We start from the raw sequence: 25880 nt of genomic DNA, 5'->3' as shown, positions 1-25880 counted from the left end.
ACATTTGAGGATCTTTGCATACATCTGTGGACTGAGCACACGTTTGTGGATCTCTGCACGTATTTGTGAATATGGGCAAAGATTTGCAGGTCTTTGCACATATTTGTGGATCTCTGCACATATTTGTGAATATGGGCATGCATCTGCAGAGCTTTGTCAGCATTTGTGGATATGTGCACACATTTGCAGAGCTTTGCCCACATTTAGGGATATGTACATGCATTTGCAGGTCTTTGCACACATTTGTGGATCTCTGCACATATTTGTGAATATGGGCATGCATCTGCAGAGCTTTGTCAGCATTTGTGGATATGTGCACACATTTGCAGAGCTTTGCCCACATTTGGGAATATGTACATGCATTTGCAGGTCTTTGCACACATTTGTGGATCTCTGCACATATTTTTGAATATGTGCACGCATTTGCAGGTCTTTGCTCGCTTTTGTCAATATATGTACACATTTGCAGATCTTTGAACGTCTGTGGACTAAGCACACATTTTTGAATATGTACACATTTGTGGATCTGTGCATGCATTTGAAGATCATTGCACGTCTGTGAACTAAGCACACATTTGCAGATCTTTGAACACATTTGAGGACCTTTGCATACGTCTGTGGACTGAGCACACATTTGTGGATCTCTGCATGTATTTGTGAATATGGGCACCCATCTGCAGAGCTTTGTCAGCATTTGTGGATATGTGAAGGCATTTGTGAAAATGTGCACACATTTGCAGTGCTTTGTCCACATTTGGGGATATGTGCATGCATTTGCAGGTCTTTGCTCGCTTTTGTCAATATGTGCACACATTTGCAGATCTTTGAACCTCTATGTACTAAGCACACATTTTTGAATATGTACACATTTATGGATCTGTGCATGCATTTAAAGAACATTGCACGCCTGAGCACTAAGCACACATTTGTTGATATGTTCAAGCTTTTATAGAAATTTGCACACATTTGTGGGTTTAGGCATGCTTTAGTAGATCAGTGCATGTATTTGTTGATCATTTGTGCATTTGCATAAATGCTCTTACATCTAAACAAATCTCATTTTAATATGATACCTTGATTGTTCAAATAGGCCTTGTAATTTCAAAAATATACCTTCAATTATGAGCATGTAATTTTTGAGCATAGAGCAAAAATGGAGACTAGTTCTTCAAGGGTTAACAAATAGCCAGCTTGGGAGCCCACTGTATGCTGGGAAAGGCTTTGGAAAATAAGACGGATAAAGAACACACAGGAGCAAAGGTCCATTATGATTTTATTTGTTTCTATCATTGATTAAATGACAAAGGTGGATGAACTGATGGAAAAGTTCAAGTCGAACATCAACATGAGATTTGATGATTTTTAAAGCCAACATCTTTTGAATCTAAAGCCATGGAGCTCCGTAAGAACTCGTATCTTTTTAAATGGTTTTAAATGCATGAACGTCAGGCGCGTCTCACCTGTTCACTTACACCTACACTACATTCATGGCCAGGACACAAATCAAGAGTTAACCATTGAGAAGGTTGCAAGGCAAGACATTGACTTTAGCACTTAACATGATGAGATCCTAAAAACAAAGTACTGCATTGCTTCTGATAAAGACTCTCTTCAACTTTGGTTTTGCATTTATACATTACAATATTCCACAAAGAAACAAAATGTACAACTGCATAAATATAAAATTCTTCCACCATGTTTTAATGGCTAAAACATTCAGAGAGTTACACCACCATGATGTGATGAATCCAGCAAAAAAATAAAAGAAAAATCTTCATTAAAAGTCGAGTTAGCACCGTCGCCTCTACAGCAGCAGGCAGTGTCTAACAGGCTGGACACACAAGTCTACATTCAAGGCAAAAATCAAAGAGTAAAAGGCATGAAACCAAGTCATAAAACCCCTTCACACATTTAAATGATTCAACAGAGCAACAAAAAGAAAAAAGTAAAAAGTGATCAGATGTAAAAGACAAATAAAAAGAGGAAAGAAGTTCCCTGGAGTGCAGCCTTTTCCTTACACAGATCAGAAGAGTGTACCATGTCAAACGATTTCAATCATTAAGTAAGAGGGAGTGCGTGTTCATGTCGGACACGCCCTAACGCACGCACACAGAACAGCTAAAGCTTCACAGAGGAAAAAACGGGGTTTTGTGGTTTACAGGGACATGGGGACCGGATTCTGCAACAAGAAGTACCTACTGTAACCACACGAGGCAGCGATGAGCAGAGGGGACGAACACGGCTCAAGAGATGATTCAGCGTTACAGTCATCAATGAACAATGTCCCATGGCTTGTGGAAAAGTCTCATTTACAGCAGAATAAATAGATTTTATAGACCTATTGCTATTCTTCCTCTAAAATTACAATCTAATGCTACAGAAGTGTGGAAGCTAGCGATGACTGATTACATGTCGGTCCCCTAGCATGTTTTTCATTTATTCATTCAAGACTAGTTGTGATTGACTTAACCGCTACAGTCTGCCCCCTCGTATTATTATGATCTCCTACTTTAGATTTATTAAGAACAAAGGGGGCAGTGTGGGGGAGGGGCGGTTGAGGGGGGAAAGTGCTATGTTCCTGGCGTCCGTCATAAACTGTTAACCTGGATCTTAATGTCAAAGCGTCCCTGGTAGCGGTCCTTGTCACTGTAGTTGATGTTGTCTCCATACACTTTGCACTCGATGCGCAGTTCAGTGTTCAGGGTCAGGTTGGTGAACTGCAGCGCCACCAGTGGCTGCAGGTACTGGGGGTGCAGCAGCTTGCCATAGTACGGGTAGTACTGCAGGGGGAATCCGCCGCCGATGCCGTAGTACTTGATCTCGCCAATTTTACCGGCATCCTCCTCTTTCTGCAAGAGACATGCATTTAAACATGTTGATTAATATGATAAAAAGACTATTTTATCTGCAACAAGAAGGAGAAATGTGCTTACCTTGTTGGTGCAGTGGATGGGGATTACATTGGGCTGCACTTTGGGTTGGACTTCTTCAGGGATGCTTTCATTTGAGGAAGGAGCCTAAGCAAGAAGAAAAATTAGCAGATGGACTTTGGGGATTAGAAACAAAAACAAAGTAATTGATGAGTCGATTAGGGTCCCTGAGCATAAAGAAATCATTAAAATATGATCTGCCCAAATTCCAGGTCTTAGTAGTGATGGGAATTCTGAATAATTGGGTTCATATCTTTGGCTCAGCTCGTAATAAGAGCCAGTTTTTCCTAAATGCTTTATCTTCCTTTCAGTCAAAAGCATGTTTATGGCAAAATGTAGAAGAAAAGCAGTTAAAGAGGTGCAGCTAGCCTTATAGCTCAGAAAAACCATGTTCCATTTTGTGTTTCTTCAGTGGAGATTCTTTCAGCTCATCAATGAATTTCACAAAGTCCACTCTTTAGGGTCGGATAGGTATGTTTGGTATCCTGACAAAAGAGTGCCAAAAAGGAGGACGGTACTAATATTAAGATACAGGAATTCACCTTAGCCTCATTTATGTCATAAACAACACTGTAAGAAGTCTGTAAGTAGTGACAGGATTAGAGAAATTGTGGAGAGCACCAAGAAGGTGGTAGATTGCCATATTAGAATTTTTTAAATCCCTATTGAGCAGTTAAAGTCCAATAATTTGGTGCCTCCAAATGATAGATAATTAGGGCAGGGGTCAAAAAGTACATTTGCACAAGGACCAGATTTAGTCTTGATAGACTTTAAGGGCTGGACTTTCAAATAAACAAAAATCTAATAAATATTTTGGTTTGATTGAAATATTATTGTTTTTTTTTTATTTCTTTTCAAAATGCAAGAACTTTTTAGGCCTTACCAGTAAGCTCTATCCCAATTATCAAGCCACAAGGAGAGGCCCACCATCACAATTAGGCAGGTCCCTAAAATCCCAGGGAAGGGACCCTCCGCAATTGTGATTTAGCGTCAGTATTCACTCATTTTTGAGATTTTTAAACCTCTTTTCACTACTTCATTCAGCCATTACTGCAACATTTTTGCCGCTGCTTTAACCCATTTTTGATAATTTTTGCCGCTTTTTGTCACCCTTTAGCCCCTTTTGGCAACTTTCCTGCTAATTATTGTCCCATGCAACTCTTTAACCCCTTTTCACTAGTTGCCAGGCTATTTTTGCTAAAATGTAGCTACTTTTAACCCACTTTTAAATCTTTTTGCCCCCTTTAACCCATTTTTCCAATCTTTAATCCCTTTAAACCACTTTTTCTCCCCTGTGTGCCACTCTTATCAATTTTTGCCACTTTAAATCTATTTTGCCCCTTTTAAACCCATTTTCAGTACTTTTTTTGCTCCATTTTTGCCACTTTTAACTCATTATTAATATTTTTTGCCCCTTTTATCCTCCTTTACCAACATTTTTGACACATTTTAACCTCTTTTCACCAATTTTCCTGCCAATTTTTGTTCTTTTGTGCCCCTCCACAGCCCATTTTGACACTTTAAACCTATCTTTGGTCATTTTTGCTACTTTTAAACCCATTTTTTCCACTTTTTTTGCCCATTTTGACCTATTTTGTCCCTTTATGCCACTTCACAACCCATTTTGACACTTATCACCCAATCTCTATCCCCTTTTCCCCACTTATTCTGGCCATTTTTGCAACATTTCTGCTGGTCTTCACCCATTTTTAATTTTTTTTAATTATTATTATTATTATTATTTTTTTACTAAAAATGGCTGTCAAGTGAATTTATGTAAAAGCAGATCAAATGTTAAGTAATTCTAAAACTATTTCAATATTAACTGTTCTTGGGCTGGATATAACATTCTCTTTTCTTCCTTTTCTGAATTTAATGATGGGGGCCGGACAGGAAGCTTTGGAGGGCCTGATATGGTCTTCCGGCCACCAGTTGATGATCAGTGATCTAGGGTAATGACTTTCTTTGGTATTGTCTGACTTCAAACCTCAGACACTAGAATTAAACTGGGATTTAAGGGTTGGTTTGTATGCGATTCGGACTGGTTAATCCCAACCAGACCTCGAGCTGTAAGACTTAAAAAAACGTCTTGACCAGACATTTTTGGCCCTCTCTGCTTCTGTGTTCAATTAAAATTTACCCTTGGACGGAAGTTAACGATCCTGTTGAGCTTCACGATCAGGCACGGCTTTCCTTCCTTGTAACCAAACTCACGGTCCTCGATGCCGGAGCACGGGCCCAGCAGGGTCCTGGAGAACCGGCAGGCCCTCCTGATGCCCATATCGCTCTCCAAGTCGCCACGGTTCTTGTAATCTGCTGGCTCATCTGTGGGGAGAGTGAAGGGTTAAGACTCTTACAGATCACAAATATCCTGGAGAATCTGAACCATGCAGCCGAGATGGGAAAAAACGGCACAGATAATCTTGAATATCTGCAGAAAAAAATCACGGCTGTTTAGTAAGAGTCAGCGAGATACAGTACCTCCACAGTCCTCGTACTTCATCTGGTCCATCTGGATTTCATCATCATACTTGGCTAAGAATTCCTTCAAGGCCTTGGTGTAAGGCACGTAGGTCTCCACGTCGTTGAGGTTAAAGGCCACTTCAGCTTTGTCTGAGCGTGGGGTGTGAGTAAGGCCTGCAGGAGAGAAAATAACATTTTAAGCAAAATCTAAGAGCTAGATTCAAACAGTTCAGCTTTCTGAGGTTTGGAATTTCTCCGGGAGTCTGTTCCAGCCAGCAATTTGACGGTAACCTTCCAAAGCTTGAAAAATGGATTACAGAGTTAACATTTTAAAACTGCACTTTTCAGTCATGCTACCCCAAGTATCAGCTAAAGATGTTTGCAAGAGCCTTTAGTTGTGTGCACAGTGGTAACAAAAAACACAGAACTTTTTCTAAAACTAAAAACACTGAATGATTCTGTTTACAGAGAATCATTTCCATGTAAATACGATGTAAATTCCTCAAGCTGAACCATTAACCCTGGTCAGCACACCTGGGATCTGTGCATTGTGTATTTCATAGTATTTTTTATTTTAGTTGTAAGTACTGTTCATCATTTCAGGGAGTTGTAAACCACTAAGGTTTCATGCCACACACTAAAAAAGTACCGGGGTCCACGTGGACCCTAGCCAGACCATCAAACTCCTACACATCGTCTAAAAGTGCAAACCAAAAACAGTGACCTGTTGCTCGTAAGACAAGACGGGACGCAGAGTTGCTTTAGTGGTGATTTACTATTGGAAGCCTGTGCATTGTGTTGTATACGTTGCACATTTTTCCTGCTTTATAGATAAACAGGTTTCGGCAGCAGCTGGCGCCACAGCTAGATATGGTGCATACCTCAAGTGGAGCCGAGCGGCGCTTCTGGGAATTTCAAAGATCGAGTAGCTCAATTTCGCGCTGCAGTGCAATTCGTGAGCAGAATCCCTCCGCAGACAGAGTATGTGGAATTGGAGGATCAAGTTGTCGATATTGTGTTTTCTCAGGCCAGGCATACGCTGTGCAGATTTCATCCAATTCAGACTCAAATATGAGTCACATGACTCACTTGGAAGCAGTGCCTACTTTTGGTCAGATCGTGCGTCAGATAGCGGCCCGATCAGCTGCTCCAGACTGGTCTGATGGATTTCTGATGTGTTTGATAGTCCCTCAGTGAGAGCAGAGCCACGAGCAGAACCCTCAACTTTGGGGTATTTTTTTACTTTGTAAACTGTCGGAAAGCATTTTAAATCCTCATGACAACAGCAGAATTAACCTTCTAATGCCTTCCCCACCCCCCTGCTATAACAAAGAGGAAATATCCTCACCCGCAGACTTCCAGTTGACACGGGTGACGATGCCGTTTGTGTGTAGGGGATAGAGAGAGAAAGTGAGAGAATGAGGACATGACTAGAATATGACTTCAAACCTTAGTGTGCGAGACTTTTTAAAGTAAAGTCCACAGTTTTCTGTCCTGACTTCACTCATACAGTGTGAGCACTCAGGCTGTGCATGACCATCAGACTGTAAAGTCATCAGTCGCCATGGTCGTGCTTCATAAGTGATTCAGTCGCACAGTATGAGCTGACATTCTGGCACAACTGTCATTGAGTTGTCTTGAAATTGCACAGTCTATCCCCAGCTTTAGATACCATGCATTTTAAATCAGGCTCTCTGAGATTATGTATTAATCACAATTAAGGTGATTATTATTATATTTTATTTATTGATTGATTGATCTGACATACTTTGTTGTCTTATTTCCTTTCTAACCCATAAAAAGTTCATTTTTCTGTAGTTAAGTTCCTGTCATAATCTTCAGAGTTCCCCCTTTTTTTCAAAATAAAATCAGGCCTGTATCTTGATAGGAAGTCTTACTTTCAGACAGCATACACTTTCAAAATAAAAAAAACTTCACTATGGCAAATTATGCAATTAAGCACGATTCTAAAAGCTGTAATTGTTTGACACCTCTAGCTTTTAATGATTGGTGGCACTAAAAGTACGCAAACTTCCTGATCTGAAGCAGAGCATGGTCTGGACTGCACAATTATAAAGGGAAAATCCGCAAAAGTGGATGGAACTGAAGCTCCACCCACTTTTACAAATATTAAAAATGTATTTGTGCAGTTAAGACCATATGCAGGACTTGTAGTGCAAATTTTGACAACCAAATTGCCCGTTATTGGGTGTCTAGGTCCATTTCTTAGCCATGATGTCAAACGTATATCAGTATCATTTGATTTTTACTAATAATGAATATGATCCTTAAATGTAATAAATAAATTGATCATTCCCAATAATTTTAAACATTTAATTTGGATTATCTTGTGGTCAAAAGCTCATTTTTGTTGACATTTTTTATTGTAAGCCCTTTTTACTCACAATTAGGCTTGGCCTCAGGTTTTTCCAACTCAGTATAAATCAAATTTATATAAATGGTACCGTCTAACTTCACACCTTGTCCAACAATACATCTTAAAACTTGCCCAGCCTTACAGTAATGTTGCATTTTAAATGACTGTGCCCACCTCTAGTGTTTCTTATTAAAGACTTTTAGAGGTCGCTCTTTATTAGGACGAGCTTGAAATGTGAGATCTGATGTTTCAGAGTTGCTGCGATTCATTCAGGAACACTGACTGTGTAGGAAAACAGATATTTCAGCTAATTTCTGCAGATTCAGACAAGATTATCAATATTATGCATCAATTCTGAGCATCCAGGATGAAGATAAAGTTTCCTCCTGAACGCTGAATCCGCTAAAATTACATCACCGGATTTGAAACTGATATTTCTCATGTGACTCAGGCGAGTTTTTCTTTAAATATCCGCAGGTTCCACCACGAATCAAGGAGGTTATTTAACCTCCTGATCCGTGTTGGTTTAACTCGATCTGATCTCATGCTTTGGACTCCGTGTCGCTCTAATCAGCTGACTGTGGATCCGGTCACTGAACGCAGATTTGGTTGTTTGGACGACCTCAGATGAACACGCCGCTCCCTGATTAACCTTCAGTGTGGAAACAAACAGCAGCCTTCATCCCATCCACTCCACAGCCGGTGCATAGATGGTTTTCTGCACATGCTCAGTGCAGGTTTTTTTTGTTTAACAATTTTTATTGAATTTGATTTGAACACATCATACATTGTTTTGCAGCAAACATTGCAAGCAAAAGTATATTTAAACATAGAGCAGCTGCTGTTTTTGGGTAGTTACAGCATTTTAAGTTTCCTTTCCCTTATCCCACAATAACCCACCCAACCCTCCCTCAATCCCACCCATCCTTCTTCCCACCCTGCTCAGTGCCGTTTTTAACACCCTCACTATGGAAACTACTCTGTGGTGCGTACACGGGGGAACGACGCTGCTCTGGAACAATGACGTGATGATGGATGAAGGGTTCATTTCCAAAACATTTCACAGCCCTGTTATCGGTCATACTGTGCTCACAATGCTGCAATTTTTATCTGATTTGGTGTTTATGTGTTCTCGGAGAATCTTGATGCATGCCATCAATAATCAGAGGCATTGTGGTGAGCAAACAACATCTCTTAGTTTGTGATTAAAGTTTGCATAAACAGAGATAAACCCTGTAAAAACAAAGCTCATGCAGGCTGCAGAAGTGTGTTCTTTTTTAAATAAGAACTATTACACAAAATGTTAATCTTAAAACAGCGTATATTCAAGGGATTTAAATATGTAAAATTTAAGGTTTATGAGCTTTAACTATGCTCTTAGCATATGTCAAAAACTAAACTAGAACAACCTCCTAGGTTATACAGCTCCATTAAGTTTACATAGATAGGGAAAGTACAACGGAGGCTCAAGAAGAAGGAGAGCTGGGTGTTTTTTCTGAGATATAAATGTCATAATTAAAGACTGACCACGAGGCCTAACTTTGCCCTTTGACCTCCAAAATCTAATCAGTTTGTCCTTGAGTTTTTATGGACATTTGATAAAGTTTACACAAGAAGAAAACCCCTTATGCCAAGATTCAAGTCTTAAAAAGACTCAGATCTTTTCATCAGCTTCAGTCCTGTTTATTAAAATCAATCACTTAATCATAACAACTGATTTAACCCTTTAAATGCCAAGTGCGCTTGATTTTATATAGTAAAAAAAACAATCGGCTTCATTTCCACATACTTCATGCTTGATGAGATTTTTTTTTATTGATAGACAAAGCGTTGGAAATACTGATGAACAGCAAGATTTTCTTTGATGCACCACTTTAAAAGACTCAGATCTTTTCATTGGCTTCATTCATATTTATTACAATCATATTATTTCAAATGATTAAACCCTTCAAATGCCAGTCTACATGCCAAATGCTATATATTTCATATTGTAGTACAAAACAACAAAAATGGCTTAATTTCCATACATTTCGTGCTAGATGAGAATGTTTTTATTGATGGACAGTGTTGGACATATCATTGATGAACAGCAACAAATTTCCTTCACCAAAAGCCGTAAATCTAGTACAAATCAATATTTGTTTCAGATCTTTTCACTAGCTCTTGTACTGTTCATAAAAAAAATAATAACCTTTTATAGTTTCGACCTTTAAATGCCAATCCAGGGGGCTAAACCCACAATTTCATCTCAGCAAAAAGACAAAAACTGTCTAATCTTCACACACTTAAGTATATTTACAGCTCCTGTTCATCATTTGAGCAGAGTGTAAACAGTCATTTGTTTTAAGATGATAAATCAGCCTGATGGTGCATGACTGCTTCACCCAGGCTGTTATTTCATTTGTTTATTTGTGTCCTCGGACAGATTTAACCTTGTTTGGAGCTTCAGGTCAAACATAATCACACACCAGAATGTTCCACACATAGATTCATCCTCAGAGTGTCATAAAAAAAAACAAGCTGAGGTCAGATCTGATTCTGTGAGTAAACAGGAGCTCATCTGGAATGACACAAAGTCATCTGATATTTCAGTTTCATTACTCAGCAGAAAATGACTCCCTTCGCTGTGCCATGACTCAGCTGTGTTTTTTTTACTTCACTGGCAGTTTTTACCCTCAGATCCAGAGCACTGCAGTCACGTCTTACCTGGGGGTGCGACTCGGTCCTGCCAGGTGGGCTTGTAGTTGCTGAGTGTGAGCAGCAAGGCTTGGATGGTCCCGATGAAGATGCCTGCCAGGCAGCCGTAGAAGATGACGTAGAAGAGGAGGATCTTGACTGCAGAGGAGGGAAAGAAAGATCAATTTAGCACGACCGAGACAGAAGGGAAATCAGCAATGAGTTTTAATGTGGGAAGTAGAAGCATTCAATTCTCAGCCAAATCATGGTTTGACGGTCTGGACCAAATACAAAAATGTCCCTCGTGAGTTGTGGCTATTTTCAAAATTAGGAGTACTTCCATTCATCAATTGACCCTTTGTTGGCTCTTCCACTAAGCCCCCACCCATAGCCACCATTACTGGGGCGTTACTGGTTAGACAGACTCTCCAGGGCTTTGGTTACTTTAACATGGCTAATAGGTGCATAACTCAAGTCTGAGAGCCATTTCAGGCCCCTAAAGCCCCTATCAAACCTCAAAAAGACTAAATTTCAGAAAATATGTTGGTTTTAGGGTATTTTTTGTCTTTAAATCCCTATAGCTATGAAATCAACCCCAAAAGCCATTAATACGAACAGAAATGACTTCATATTTGATCCATTTTTATATAAATCCACCTGTCAGCCATTATCGGTTAATATTAAGCACGATAAACACATACTTATCAGACCAGTCTTGATTAAATCTGCGGCTTTTAGTCAATTTTCCACTTAACAGAATGTATATTTGTCTGGGTTAAGCAAATAAATTAAATGTCAATAAATGTATATATTACAAATACTTAAATTGTAGTCATATTCATGTAAATAAATGTGTAAATTGCCCAATTAAAATGGCTAAATTTGGAACTTTTTGACTCTTTCTCCCTTAAACTTAAGCGGATTATAGCTTATGAAGATACCTGGAATTAATCTATTTTGCTTTCATTAGTACACAAGAAGCTTAAAGTTGCATTTCTCTCCATGCATGTGACACAGATATTTTAGGAGACGTCCCTTGTGTAACGAAGGTGTGACTGATGAGTCTCAGCCGGGGCGTCGGAGCAAAAACGAGCCGTTTGTTTAACAAACCGACACCCTTAGACTTGCGCGCCTGCAGGAGGAACCACACCAGATGTTTGTGACATGTTGAGCAGCTGCAGGTTGTGTGTGCACAGTAACAGATACATGTTTACCGTCGGCGTCACGGCTGCACGCAGGGCGGCTGCTGTATGAACGCGGTCACATGACGGACAGAAGGCTTGCAGGAGCTGCTCGCCTCATGGGACCATAAATAATTCAATCGAGCTTTTTTGGCCGATGGGCCGGAGCTTTAATTGATTTATTCTGCACATCAGGAGACACACAACACCCCCGGCATGACACTGGTGGTGGAAGGGGGAAGAAAGGGAAGGTGGAAGGTCAAAAAACACAACAAAAATACAAATAAAAGGTCTGAAAGAAGCTGCACAGAAAAACTTTAAGAGTAAAGTTACTCCAAGAGTGAAAAACAGCCAAGTACAGGAAGGGAGAAGCACAACTTTTTACCTCCAAAATGCAGGGAAATGTTTGCTGGGAAAACTTTCAGGCAACTTGACAGTTGATTTGCATTCATGCTTAAGTCTGCCACCAGGGGGGCTCTCAATCAAAATAATAAAAGATAAGACATGCTGCTCAGCTTCACCCACCTCTGCTGCTTACTTTCGGTTTTGAACTGAAGACTCTCTTCAGTAAAAACTGCATTCCATTGTACTAATTAGTTGGGCTGTGGAACGTCTCAGAATTTCTGTCGCTAATGGTGATTAATCACATTTGGAACATTTTGGATTTTTCTACTGTCTTCAACTATGAGTAATTCATACAGGTCTGATTTTACAGGTAGATTGAAGATTTTAACATGAGCTTAACCACAGAAAAAGTAACTTGTAATGGACCGAAAAAGAAATAAAGTAAAATGAGACATTTTGGCGCTGTGGTGGACTTATTTAACATCGTTGGAGACGCCAACATTTAACCAGAGTGAGCTGAAAGTGAAAATAAAACATGAGATTAATCAAGGTTTTAAAAAATTAATGCACTGATTATCAGTCTCAGTCACACTAAATGAGGTGCCCTACTGAACAGCAAACCTCTGTTTTGGTTTCATATATGAGCTTGACCGAATGATGGAGAAAAGCTGTTGAAAGTGGACTTCGTGGTTCTTGATGTTGAACCAAGAAGTCCACCTTGAACAGCTTTTTTCCAACATTATGCAAAATTTAACCATGAAACCAAAAGTGTGGTTAGTAAATACACCCTTGATTTAAAACACGAGGTAAGCAGCAAAGGTGGGCGGAGCTACAGTCAACTTGGTAATGTCTAGTGGGGCTACACAGTTTCAGCGACTCTTCCACAAAGCAGCACAAAACATGAATGAGGTACAGCAACAGAATGCCAGCTTCCTGTAACAGTTAAGAACTGTAAGGGTAGACACCCAGGAAAAGGCAAGGCAGTGTGCAAGATGTGCAACACTGAGGTTAAATATATTGCAAATACAACTAGTTTGGGTTCATTTTTAAAAACACACCTGGATATTTTTAACAGTGCACCTGGTTGGAAGGTTCCTTTTACTATTTCCAGCTTTGGTTCTCTAATATTCCCGGTCATACTAAAATGGTTTTGCAACTGATTGAATTTAGTCAATTCAGGCAATCAGCCCTAGGTCAAGCTTTATTATGTAGGAATTCAAGACAATACATGCATTACTTCCATGGTCATAACCACTCAAATACAACACGTGAGCTAGAGAGTCAGCCACTGTAATGTAAATCCAGGATTCTTCACTATCAGTGGAGCCGGTTGGTAAATGAAACTCCCGCTGAAGCCGGTCAGGAGAAGAGCAGAAACATTTTTACAAGGGCCAAACGATTTGGGAAAATAATCTAATTGCTATTTTTTCCCCAAAATATTGCAATTACTCCTTAAGTTCCACATGAACAATTTTGAAAAAAATATCCTATCATTTGATTTTGACTTGTATTGCAAATTGGATTGAGAAAGTAGGTTTTTTTTACACTATTCTAAAAAAAAAGGCACTTGAATAATTGCATGGTATCTAATGCATAACATCTCTGCTGCAATTAAACTGACAAAATTTGCAGGTTTAAGAAAAATTGAAACTTTTACAATTTAAAAAATGCAGCAGACCATATTGCAATTTACTTTAATTTTCTATTATTGCCCAGTCCTATCTTTACCATCAAGGAATTGGTTATTTTACCATTGTTTACAGGTTTGCAGTCGCTTCAACTACCTGATACTGACTGTACCAGTCATTTTCTAGATGAGGAGATGTGGTTTTGATTACTGTAAATATTTTAGTGCACTTGTAAGAGTTCGTAGAAGTCAATGATCATGGTTGTTTAAGATGTTCCATATTGCTCTTGCAAGATGCTGCAGACTCAAGGTTTAAAGCTTCAAATTGCTCCTGAAAGGCTACAAAAATAGCGATCAAAAATGCGTCAAAATCCACCCACTAATAAAGCTCAGAGTCCAGATGGAGGCAGAATAGTTCTGCAGAAAAATGGAGGATGAGCTGCAGCGTGCAGGACGACAGACTGAAGGTTAAAGCTGCTGCAAACATGGCCTCTGGTGCATATCATTAACCTCTGAGGGGTTTAAATACGACTAGGGAAAGTTAAGGGAGTAAATATTTCACAGCCATGCACCATGTCAGTTCATTTAAGAAGTTAGACTAGGATTTGTGCATAGATTGAGTAGTGGGTCTCTCATTTTTGCAGTAAAATCATTTAAATCAAGCATATTCATTCAGTTATTTGTGCAAAAGACTGTTTAACTTAAATTCACATGTGCATAGAAAGCTTCAAAAGCATTACATCTAATTGAATACATAGGAAATGTGACTTAAGATGCTTTAAAAAGACATCTGTGCAGTTTCAAACATCTTTGGGAGCAAACAACTAAGAAACAGCCAAGAAAAGAGTCAATAGAGGATTTTGCATGGATAAAATTGTGTATTTCTGCCCTAAATATTGAATTATTGTCTTTTAAGAGCATTTTTGTGACACAAATTAATGCACAGAGGCATTCCTAATCCAAAAAAATACCAGAAAAGTTTTTGTGACTATCAAACATGTTAGTTAAATGCATTTTAATCCCTAAAACAATATCTCAAAGCTGCAGAAAGAGACTTTTCGACCTCAAACACGTCCTCCTCAGAACTCAAAGTCAGTCCAACATGACGTAGTCTTTTCTGAAGCTGCTCCATCACCTGTCTGTTGGACAGCGACATGCTAACTGAGCTACAAAGCCTGCATTCATAATAAAACAGCCAATAAGACAGTGACAGGCATTGTCTGCAGAGATTTAAAGGAATTCAAGTGTGAAGTCTGAGCAGTCAAGGCACACAAGATAGTGTTACAATTCTGTTATCTGCCCTGCAAAGCAGAGCTAACAGGCTAAATGGCCGGCTTTCTGCTGCAGGAGGCAATGACAAAAGGTCACAACAGCATGAAAATGCTAATAAATGACACATTTTTTACAATTTAAAGATGCAAAGATGCACTTTTCTGTGAGTTTAGAGCCTCGGCTGCAGTGAGAGGACATTCATTCATGCATGTTTTCAGTATTTAAGCAGAGAGATGAACATTTCTGATGGTGCTAACTTTGTTTGAGGGGGTCCCACATGAGCCTGGATGTCCTTTTCATCACAACCTTCATCACAGCTCTGCGCATGGTACTTTTCCCAATGCATCAGCATTTTCAGACGACCTCAGAAAGGACAAATAGGAGCCCACAGCTCCACACAGGCAGAGATGAGCTGCTGCTGCAGGCATCATGTCAGTGAAATATTATTTATACCCAGGTGTCAAAGTCTAGACTGCACTGAAGAGGAGCTGCTAGTGTGGGAGGTAGTGCTGGGCGACTGACTTCAATTAGAACTTTGGTTTACTGATCATAAAAACAAGATAAACGACATGAGAGAATGCTCTGCTCTGCTTGCCCTTGTTTTCTCTGTGGGTTCTGTCATGTGTGGTAAATGCAGCAGACCACCTCTTCCTTTATAACATGACACTTTAAAGAGGAGTAGAGGGAGCTATGGCATGGTTGGTCAGGACGGCTGGCTGCACACGGGACAATTTTAGGCCAGATTTCACCCCCTTCAATAATTTGGAGGAGTGGCCTGATTGTGTCTGGTGTCAGTGCAATTATTAAACTGCTCTCAATCAAGCTGGAGCCTTCATGATCTTGAATGGAACATGTATTTTAGCCCCCATTTAAGGCCTGATTTCCTAGGTCTAATGATTGATGGCACATCTTGATTCAAGGCTTGCTACAACTGAATATTTTTCCAAGTAATCCTCAAGGTTGCCATGCAAATGTAAGTGTTTGCAGTCCTTGATCTTGGATCATAGATATCAAACATGTTTGATATCAGCCATCCTGGGACAGAATAACAGCTAGTTGTGGACTTTAACAGCGAACAAACATGGCAGAAACTAAAAAAAAAACAGTGCCATCTTCTTAGTTTGGATCTCATTAAGACTGAACAGATGGATATGTTAGTGGAATTGTAACCTAGGTTTCTGGTGCAATGTTTCAAGTGCTATTAAACTTCAGCATTTCTCATCAGTGATATCCTGGTGCACATTTTAAGACACAGATGTAAGGATAAATGACTTTTTCTATTAAGACGATATTAAAGATGTAAAAATCGTCACTATTTCATATTGAAATCACAGTTTAAGTTGAAATAATCGCAATTTCATTCATATTTTTCATCCTCTGCAAAACAGATCACTCTCAAGGACAGCCAGCTGTCATCATTCATCCACCATACTTGGTGAAGTCACGTTTGATCACGCAAGTTTCTGTGAGACTAAAAACCTTACTAGGCGGGTGTGTTGCCTGGCAGAATTGTGTGTAATCAGAGGGTTTGATGTTTAAAGTCACTATAAAGTGTCCTAAGGTTTCATATCTTCCATGTTTTCTAATCCAGTTAAAACTGAAGCCAAAAAAAGGATGAAACAAGCTGGTTTTGCTGAAATAGCTCAAAACAACTTGCAGAATTGTTGCACAGTTCTGGCTGCAACCCCACAAATGCATGTAATCATATTAAACTCATAAACAAAGTTGTATTCTTATCAATTATGATGTCAGCATCAGTGATTATGATTTCTGCCATAATCGAGCAGCCCTATCTCTGAGTGTGACATTGAGAGGAGGAGGAACAAGGACATGCGCAGTGCGCGCAGCTGCCGGGGGAAACTAGAGAAGAAAGGTCGAGCGAGTTAATCAGTGGTATTGTTCGTTAGATTACAGAGACATCTGATCACAGGAACCTGACACGGATCGATAGTTTCCGAGCAGGCCTTATCACCTTGACTCACCTTGGACCATGATGCATTTTTAACCCTTTCACAGCAGCGCCGCCAAATGAAAAAGTTGACGTCCTAACAACAAACACGCTGAGCTCCAATCATTGGCAGGTTTTGTGCTGCAACGTCTACACTCTTTGAATGAACAATAAGAAGCAGGAAACCCCGCTCATGATTCTGTGAGGCATGTCAGATCAACCACTTAACGCGGCTGTGCGTAAAAGGCGCACACCCGTTAATTTACGCATCAATTTAGGGCAAAGACAGCCAAGCATGACATGGACTTTGGTGGTTTTTCTGGCGCAACGAGGTTGCAGTTTGTCCCTGAATGCAGCAAATCAAACAGGTGGTAGGAACACGAGGCGACCAGCGCGCCCCCTTCACCCACGAGAGCGCGCCCAGCGTTTCTCCACGAACCCCAGGGCAACCATACTCACACCAACTGCCTCCGGTACGACCAAGCAGCTCTCCTTTCTCCGAGTTCCACAGAAACTCCTTCCATCCGCCGTCGTCTTGTTTAGCAGGCATGTTTGTTTATTGTTTGTTTATTTCCCGGTTAAGGTGGACTCCTTCCCTCTCTCTCTCGCTCTCTCTCTCTCTCTCCGTGTGGTAACCAAACAAGTCCCGGGACCGTCGCAGAGAAACCCAGGTCCGCTCGCTGCAGCTGCTCCTTAATATAAACCGCTCCTCCTCTGCAGCTCCGCCCGTGTAACTCTCCACGAGTTACCTAGCGGGAGGGCGGAGCAGCGGCGGCCAATCAGGGAGTGGGGATGTTGTGCGTCGCCGTGACGTCATGAAGACGGACAGAAAACCTACAGAGGCAGACATTAAGACCTATACCTATGTGAGCTCTGCAGATCTGTCAGTGCAGGTAGAAAGTAATTAATCATGATGAGACGTAAAACTTCAGTCAGACTCATCAGCCAATAGGAAACGAGCCTCTCAGTGTGTCACACAGTTTTATTGGGGGTTTGAAACTCATCAATGGTCTTATAGGGACACAGGGGACAGTTGGAACACATTGTGCATTTTCCAAGTCGTCATAATAGCTCCATTCAGGCATTATGGCCATTTGCATATAAGGTGGAATCTTAAAGGTCTTGTAGATGTGTGGAAACAGATTTAAAGCTCAGACTGCAAACAGAGGTGGTTTAGGATGCCTTCATCCTGATTGGACTGTTCTCGTGGATGCAATTCTGCTAGTTTACAAAAAACATAGCTTTATTTATGTCCACCCAGCTTCACCCAGAGTGATGGGAATCGCGTCTCTTTTTAGAGATCTGGATTTTTCATCTCGGCTCAGAAGTAGCCAATCTTTTGGCTCTGTAAACAGCTCCTTATTTGGTTCCATTTTGCATCAGTTATATCTTTGAAACAACAAAAATAGAAAAAAAAAGGAACCGTCTCTCAAACGGGAGCCGGCTCTTAGAACCGGCTCGGCCATGGACAGCACATCACGACTATCTCGTCACGTCTATCTTGAGTTGAGTTTTCATTTCTATGTAACCAGCACCCACAGGATTTAATTGATGAAGAGTACAATTAAATTCCAAAAAAGTTGGGACGCTGGGACTTCCAAAACTCCTAAACACATACTTTATCCACAATAGACTATGAACATGTCAGCTGTTTAAACTGAGACATTTTATCATTTGATAAAAAATGTTAGCGCATTTTGAATTTGATGGCAGCAACACATCCCAAAAAAAGTTGGGACAGGACAACAAAAGGCTGGAAAAGTAAGTGGTACAAATGAAAAACAGCAAAGGAGCATTTTGCAGGTAGTTAGGCTAATTGGTGACAGATCAGTATCATGATTGGTTGTAAAAGAAGCATTTTATGTAAGGACAATCCAGCAATGCCACCATCTTATCTGGGTGAAAGCTCATTTAGAATGGGCTGAGTCAAAATGGAAAACTGTTCTGTGGTCAGATAAATCAAAATTTGAAATTCTTTTTGGAAACCACAGACAAAAGAAGAGAGGGACCATCCAGCTTGTTATTAGTACCAGTGGTGTGCACGGCAGGGGGTGGGGGTTGTCCCCTCCTCCTCATTGCCCAATTGTTGAAAAACGTGTGCTGAAGTGCTGAAGTGTCCTCCTGGTTGGCAAAACACACTAAACTGCCCTCTTGGGTGAAAAAAAACACTTTATTGCCCTCTTGGCTGGTTAAAACATGATAAACTGCCCTCTTAGGTGGTAAAAACGTGTGCTTAAATGTCCTCCTGGTTGGCAAAACACTACTGTTGCAATGACGTTTATGTTGGGCCCTTTTTTGATCTATATTGACCCAGAACTATATCTCAAAGAACCAGTTTGGATTATCTGGTGCTAATATGGTGTTAAAATGCCCTAGAATACAGGAAATGGCATCTACTTCATTGTAAATGTTCTGGGCGAAGACCCCCAGACCCCCTAGGGATTTATTTATTTCTTTCTGTGTGTTCTTCACAGTCCAACATTGAATCTACACAGTTCTTGTGGATGCTGATCCTAACTACAAACTAACTTGAGTAGTCTATCTAGTGAGTCTGTTTTAAGGCTATATAATGTGCCATCTGTATAACATATAAAGATGTCTAAAGTGCCCTCAAAAACGTGCAAAACTTAGTGCCCTCTTCAGTTGCAAGAACGTGCTGTATGTGCCCTTTTTTCTTTTCGCCCCTGCCCTTGAAAAAGACTGCAGCCACTGATTAGTCCACACTTCAAAAGCCTGCATCTCTGATGGTATGGGGTCACGTTAGTGCCAATGGCGTGGGTAGCTTACACATCTGGAAAGGAACTATCACTGCTGAAAAGTAGATGCTTCCCTGGAAGACGTCTCTTTCAGGGAAGGCCTTGACTATTTCAGCAAGACATTCAAAACCACATCACAACAGCATGGCTTCACGATAGAAGTGTCCAGGTGCTGAACTGGCCTGTCCGCAGTCCAGACCTTTCACCAACAGGGTAAAAAATGCAAGTGATACTGTGCATAAAAGGAAATATGTTGGAATCCCACATCAGACAAAAATGGGACAACATTCCTCTCCTAAAACTCCATCAACTGCTCTCCTCATTTCCCAGACATTTACAGACTGTTGTTAAAGAAGAGGGGCAGCTAACAAAAACAGAATAATAATCTCAAAAAAGTAGGGACATGTTTAGCATTGTGTAGCTGTATTTTATGCACAGTATCACTTGTATTTTTTAACATGCTGGTGAAAGGTCTGGACTGCAGGCAGGCCAGTTCAGCACCTGGACTCTTCTACTGTAAGCCATGCTGTTGTGATGTTAAAAATTGTCTTGCTGAAATAGAAATCTTTTAGGCCTTCCCTAAAAGATGGGAGCGTATGTTGCTCTTAAACCTCTCTCTACTTCTCAGCGTTGATGGTGGCTTTCCAGATGTGTAAGCTTCCCATGCCATAGACACAAATCTAACCCCATACCGTCAGAGATGCAGGCTTCTGAACAGTGCTGATAACAAGCTGGATGATCCCTCTCCTCTGGTTTCAGAAAACAAGTTTCAAATTTTTAAGAACGTGACCACAGAACAGTTTTCCATTTTGCCTCAGGCCATTCTAAATGAGCTTTGGCCAAGTGCTTCTTTTATGTCCCGTCATGATCAGACATGGTGCCAGTTAGCCAAACTACCTGCAAAAATGCTCCTCTAGCTGTTTTTCATTAGTACCACTTACTTTTCCAGCCTTTTGTTGTCCTGTCCCAACTTTTTTGATATGTGTTGCTTCCATCAAATTCAAAATGAGCTACTATTTTTTATTAAATGCCTCTAATATGGATTTATGAGATCTGGAAGTCATTGCATTCAGTTTTGATTTACATTTTACACAGCGTCCCAACTTTTTTGGAATTGGATTTGTCCAGATGTTTCAAAGATCTATCTTTAGATTGCAAGCTACAGGTTGGTGACCCCTACTTCATATATATCAAAGAGTACATTTTCTATAAGTTTTTGGACAAAGTCTGAGGGACTTCTGCCAAAGCGGCTGTTGAAGCCAATCGCCATAGCAACTGCCATATTTAATACAGACAAAGAGGCGCAGCTAAAGAAGGTTTTAGGCCTCCAAACAAACAGCTTGCAGTCATATGAGCCATGCCCCTAATTTCATATCATCTAATACCAGATAAAAAAAATCTCTGAGCATGTTGGCTGCTTTAAGCGTAAACCAGCTAGTGTAACTCTAAGGTTTCTTTTGGAGTATTCACTTCAGTTATCCTCGGTGCCTCTGCTGGTGTGATTCATGAGCTAAAATACAGAGAAAAACAAATTAACATCCAGTTTAACAGCCTCTGAGATGATCAATTACACTTCTTTTGACTTGACAGAGCAAAAAGCAGCAACAATAAATCAAACCCTGGCTCCTCTTCAGCTCTAATGGACATCCGTGTGTAGCTAAAGACTTGTAATTCAGCATGACGCTTCAGCAGGCCGGCAGTAACAACAAGGGCCAGATTACAGTGCAGCAACCTGCAATTTCTGACTAATGTGGGCTGCACTAAAACAGTCATTATGTCACAAACAATACAATCATTTCATCCCAGCTTCACTAAGAGAAGCCTGTTTCAAACTTAGTGGGTGTCCTGTGTTGCTGTGTGCAGCGGACCCCTCCTCAAAGCGACCCCCCTCACACCACGGGGGATAATAAGCTCTAGTTACACAGCTTTGCCAAGTATACACATAGCTGAAACCTGTATATATATCCTTCCTTCTATATCCTTTAATTCCTCTCCAAAGCTCCAAGGGCATTTCTGCTGCCAGGACATGATGGAGTCAGACATTTTTATACTTCATCATTTCCTATCTCAAAGGGAATCCCGTTTTTTTTAGACCTGGACCCTATTCTGACACTTTAAAGGGTGTAATTCATGTATAAGAAGAGGAAGTAGTCTTTAGCAGAGAAAGGCATGACAACTGTAACTGCTGCAATGTAATCGTCTGAGGCAGATTGTTTAAAAATGATGCTTATTTTATCTAGAGATGATCCGAGGTGGCTTTTTTTAAACTCAAATTAAACATGTTGTAATTGCATTTAACCAACTTTGTAACTTAAAAAAAACACACTCTGAAAGAGCACCCTAGAGGCACTTTATCACTTTTCGTCCATTGAAAGAGAACGCTAGAGGGGACCTTATCGTCATTGTTTCTACCACTTTTAGGACACCTTTGAGGGCACCTAATCACATTTAGTACAACAAGAAGGCCACACTTGATGGAATTTGTCCTCTCAAAGAGCAACCTAATGGGCACTTTATCAAATTTCTTAGACTGGAATTGCACCTCAATTGGCACTTGATCAGTTAAGTCCATCGAGTGGGTACCTAAGTGAGCCCTTATCATTTCTTTTCCACTGGAAGGGAACCTAAGAAGGCACATTATCACGCTTTATCCAGCGAAGGGCCAACAACAGGGCACTTTATAATTTGGCCAACAGAAGAGCACCAATGAAGCACTTAATCTTTCTTTTTTGTCAACTGGGAAAGCACGTAAGGAGGCAACATTATCAATTTTGTCCACTGTTAGTTACCCTATAGAGAGCACTTTATCAAGTATTGTCCTCTGGAAGGGCACCCTAAAGGGAACTTTATCACTTTAATTCTCCTTGAAATAAGCCACTGGAGGCACTTAATCACATCTTGTCCATTAAAAGTGCACCCAAGAAGGCACTTTATAAAATTAATCTGCTTGAATAGCATCCTAGAGGGCACTTTATCAATTAAGTCCACTTGAATTGCCCCCCCAGAGGGCACTATATCAATTTGTCCACTGGAATGGCACCCTCGAGGGCACTTTATCAATTTTGTCTCTTTAAATGGCATTTGAGAGGACACTTTATCAATTTTGTTTGCTGGAATGGCACCCTTGATGGCACTTTTTCAGTTTAGCCCACTTAATGGCACCCCAGAGGACACTTTATGAATTGTTGTGTCCTGAATGGCACCACAGAGGGCACTTTATCAATTTTGTCCACTGGAATAGCACTCTATAGAGCACTTTACCACTTTTATCTGTTGAAAGGGCATCCAGGAGAGCTTTTGATGGAATTTTGTCCACTTGAAGAACATCTTAGAAGGGACTTGATCAAGCTTTGTACACTTGAACGACACTCTTAAAGGCACTTGATCTAGTTTTGACTTCTGGAAGGTCCCCTTAAGGTCACTTCATCACTTGTTGTCCACTGGAAGGAAGCCTTTAACCCTATAGAACCCAGCGCAACGCCAGGGCTACGATTAGAATATTTATCTTTGAGTGGCGGTAGATTTGAAACTGGATAAGATAGACCGATCATTCTTTTTGCATAGAAAACCTGGGGAGTTACACTAATATTTCACACATTGACCACGTTTCAGAGCGCTTTTTGGTTGCAGTGATGGGTTTGTAAAAATACACAATAAAGCGCACATAACAAAAATCGTTATAAACGAGACCACGGGTATTTGCAGCACAGCCTACTTTGAAATAAACATCATCACATTATGAGAGCTGTCACATGATTTTTGCATGTTCTTACCTGATAGCCCCCCCCCCCCCAACAACAGGAAGTGTTGCATTTTCCTGGGAGTTGTAGTTTTTTTTTTTTAACTTTGTTACAAAAACACTCAGACACACAACCCACACACACCAGACATCCATCACACACACCTTTGACACACTTCCAGACATATGTAGTTATGGATTCGCAAAATTCTTGTCGCGCCAAACAATCCGCTGGTGCGAAGCTTTGAAACTAATTACAGCGTCAGATGAAGTCCAACTACTCATCTGGCTTGTTGTTTTTTTTTACAGGTTACAAAATTGACTATATCTCAAAAAGCAAGTTATGTACAGACGCCAAACACTGTAAATTTCCTGTGGTTCCAAAGGATATTGTGTAACTTTTGTACATTTACAAATCTGAGGGATACAGATACGCAATTTCTGTGTTTTGAAATATATGTAAAAAATAACTACAACGATTTTCTTTTTTTTTTAGTTTTTTTTTTTTGCACTTTTGAGCAGTTTAAAGTAGTGGTTAAGACATAAGTCAATACATATTATTAAAACTTGGGATATAAGGGAAATATTGATGTAAAGCAAATAAAAAATACTCCCAAAAATGGCACTACAGTATGTAAAAATGTAAGAATATGTCCTGGTGGACTTGCACAATGGTAGCTTTTAAAGGGTTAAAGGCACTTTATCACTCTTTGGCCACTTAAAGGCACCCAAGAAGGCCTGTTATCAGTGTAGTCCACACTGAGGCTACCCTCAAACACACTTCATTAATTTTATCCAATGCAAGGGCACTCTACAGGGCACCTAACTGTCCACTGGAAGAGCATCTTAGAAGAGACTGTCGTCTTCTGGAAGGGAACCATAAAGGGCACTTTGTTACTTTTTTCCCACTGGAAGGAAGCCCTTGATGGTACAGTATCACCTGTTGTCCACTGAAAGGGCTCTCAAGAAGGCACTTTATCATTTAAATCTGCTGCATGGCTGCTGTAGAGGGTACTTTATCACTTTCTGTCCACTGGGGGTGCTCCTTAGAGAGCACTTAATTGTTTTTTATTGATTTGAAGTGATGCCTTTGAGGAAACTATCAAGTTGCATCATGTTCCATGATCACTAACATAAATTAGAAAATATCTATGTTGTCAAAAACCCACTACCATTGAAAAGTATTTAAAGCCCCACATTCGAAATGAAATGCACAGGGATTATTATGTCAGCCTTTGATAATACCCCAGCCTGTAAATGGGGCAGCCAGCTAGGCCCTGACCCCACAAAAACACAGGGCCTGGTCACTTATTGACTACCAGTCTTTATTTTTCTAGATTAAGAACTTTGTTTTTTCGACACTGCAGTCATTACAGCCCATTTTGTCAGATGAACAAATCTACTGGAGCAGTTCTGAAAAGTTTGAAGCTACACTTGACTCCAAAAGTAGAGCTATAAAGGCCCAAAGTTGAAAAACGCTACTATAATCCCCTTTAGGATAAAGTTTAGATAAATATCCAGATCAACCAGCACCAACCTGCCCCACACCCACTCAGTCCACGTCTCTACACACCATCCAGGCATGTGTACATCCATCAACTTTCACATTCTTGTCTGTGCGTCCGTGTGAGCGGTGTGTAATGTGTGTGTTCATGCATGCATGTGTGAAATCGCTCAGCAATGTGCTGCCATGAGGGTTCTTGAGCTGTGTACGTTTGTTTGAATGTAAACATGAGCGTAGAGGCGCGGTTTGGTCGGGGTCACATACTCATGGGGGCTTTGACCTTTAAATATCACCTCAAGGACGTGAAGGGTTAAAGCCCGGGTATTGTTCAGCTCTTTGCAGAGAAACGCGGCATGGGGTCGTTTCGTTTAACATGTTTAACACGACTTTAACCCCTGAACCTGAACTGTTAACAAATACTCTTTTGTTAGTGAAAGAACTGAAACGCAACCATCCACTAAAGGGATAATACGTGGAGTTTTTTTAACTGAAATGTCTCCATTAAATAAAAACAGACAGCTCCTAAATTATCGATAATTTCTAGTTCAGGTCTTACATACTTAAAAAATTTAAAACAGTTTTAAAGCCAGAAAAATCCTTAATTTTTGCAGTTGTGATGGGATGTGTTGTCAAGGAGGCCAGCATTACAGAACGGGCCAAAATGTTTTCAGCTTTTATAGAAAAAAAAATGGAAAAAAAGGGGGCAAAATATTGCAAAAAGGAGGATCAAAGTGTCTAAAATGAGCTAAAAGTGACAAAAAGAAGGGGCAAAAATGGGCTAAAAGCAATAAAAAATAAAAATACAAGTAGCAAAAAATTGCAAATAAGGGCATGGAAATACACAGACAAAAAATAGAGGTTGACAGTAAAGTCTGACATTTAAAGCCTACTGTGGACATGTGGGAATCAAACTGATTAATATGACTTGCAGTGGATAACTTCTGAAGTCAAATTTTCCTTTTTAAGGTTTTCTGTGGGAATAATATTTCATTTAAGACATAAAATCGCTGATCTAGACAGACAAAAGTCTTGAGGAGTCTTGTACCCAGCTAAGAGGCTAGC

At 40.2% G+C, this 25880-nt stretch overlaps 1 protein-coding gene across 1 annotated transcript; it reads right to left on the bottom strand.

Annotated features, from left to right (window-relative positions):
• Positions 1 to 1256: 1256 nt before the first annotated feature.
• Positions 1257 to 17532, bottom strand: LOC121506246 (sodium/potassium-transporting ATPase subunit beta-233-like). Its single transcript, XM_041781958.1, has 6 exons — positions 17279 to 17532; positions 10477 to 10605; positions 5412 to 5567; positions 5071 to 5255; positions 2934 to 3017; positions 1257 to 2849 (listed from the first exon to the last, which is right to left on the bottom strand). The coding sequence occupies exons 1-6, from the start codon at positions 17367 to 17369 to the stop codon at positions 2589 to 2591; spliced, it is 906 nt and encodes a 301-aa protein (XP_041637892.1). The 5' UTR covers positions 17370 to 17532; the 3' UTR covers positions 1257 to 2588.
• Between the last annotated feature and the right edge of the window lie 8348 nt (positions 17533 to 25880).

The sequence above is a fragment of the Cheilinus undulatus genome, linkage group 24, assembly GCF_018320785.1.
Source record: "Cheilinus undulatus linkage group 24, ASM1832078v1, whole genome shotgun sequence".
Taxonomy (NCBI): Eukaryota; Metazoa; Chordata; class Actinopteri; order Labriformes; family Labridae; genus Cheilinus; species Cheilinus undulatus.
This window is presented reverse-complemented; position numbering and strand designations above follow the sequence as displayed.

Coding starts and splice junctions, on each gene's coding strand:
- LOC121506246 (XM_041781958.1), bottom strand. CDS start 17,369: ATGCCTGCTAAACAAGACGACGGCGGATGGAAGGAGTTTCTGTGGAAC. Junction 10,606..17,278: donor TCGTACCGGAGGCAGTTGGT/GTGAGTATGGTT, acceptor CCTCCTCTGCAG/TCAAGATCCTCCTCTTCTAC. Junction 5,256..5,411: donor GAAGTACGAGGACTGTGGAG/GTACTGTATCTC, acceptor CTCTCCCCACAG/ATGAGCCAGCAGATTACAAG.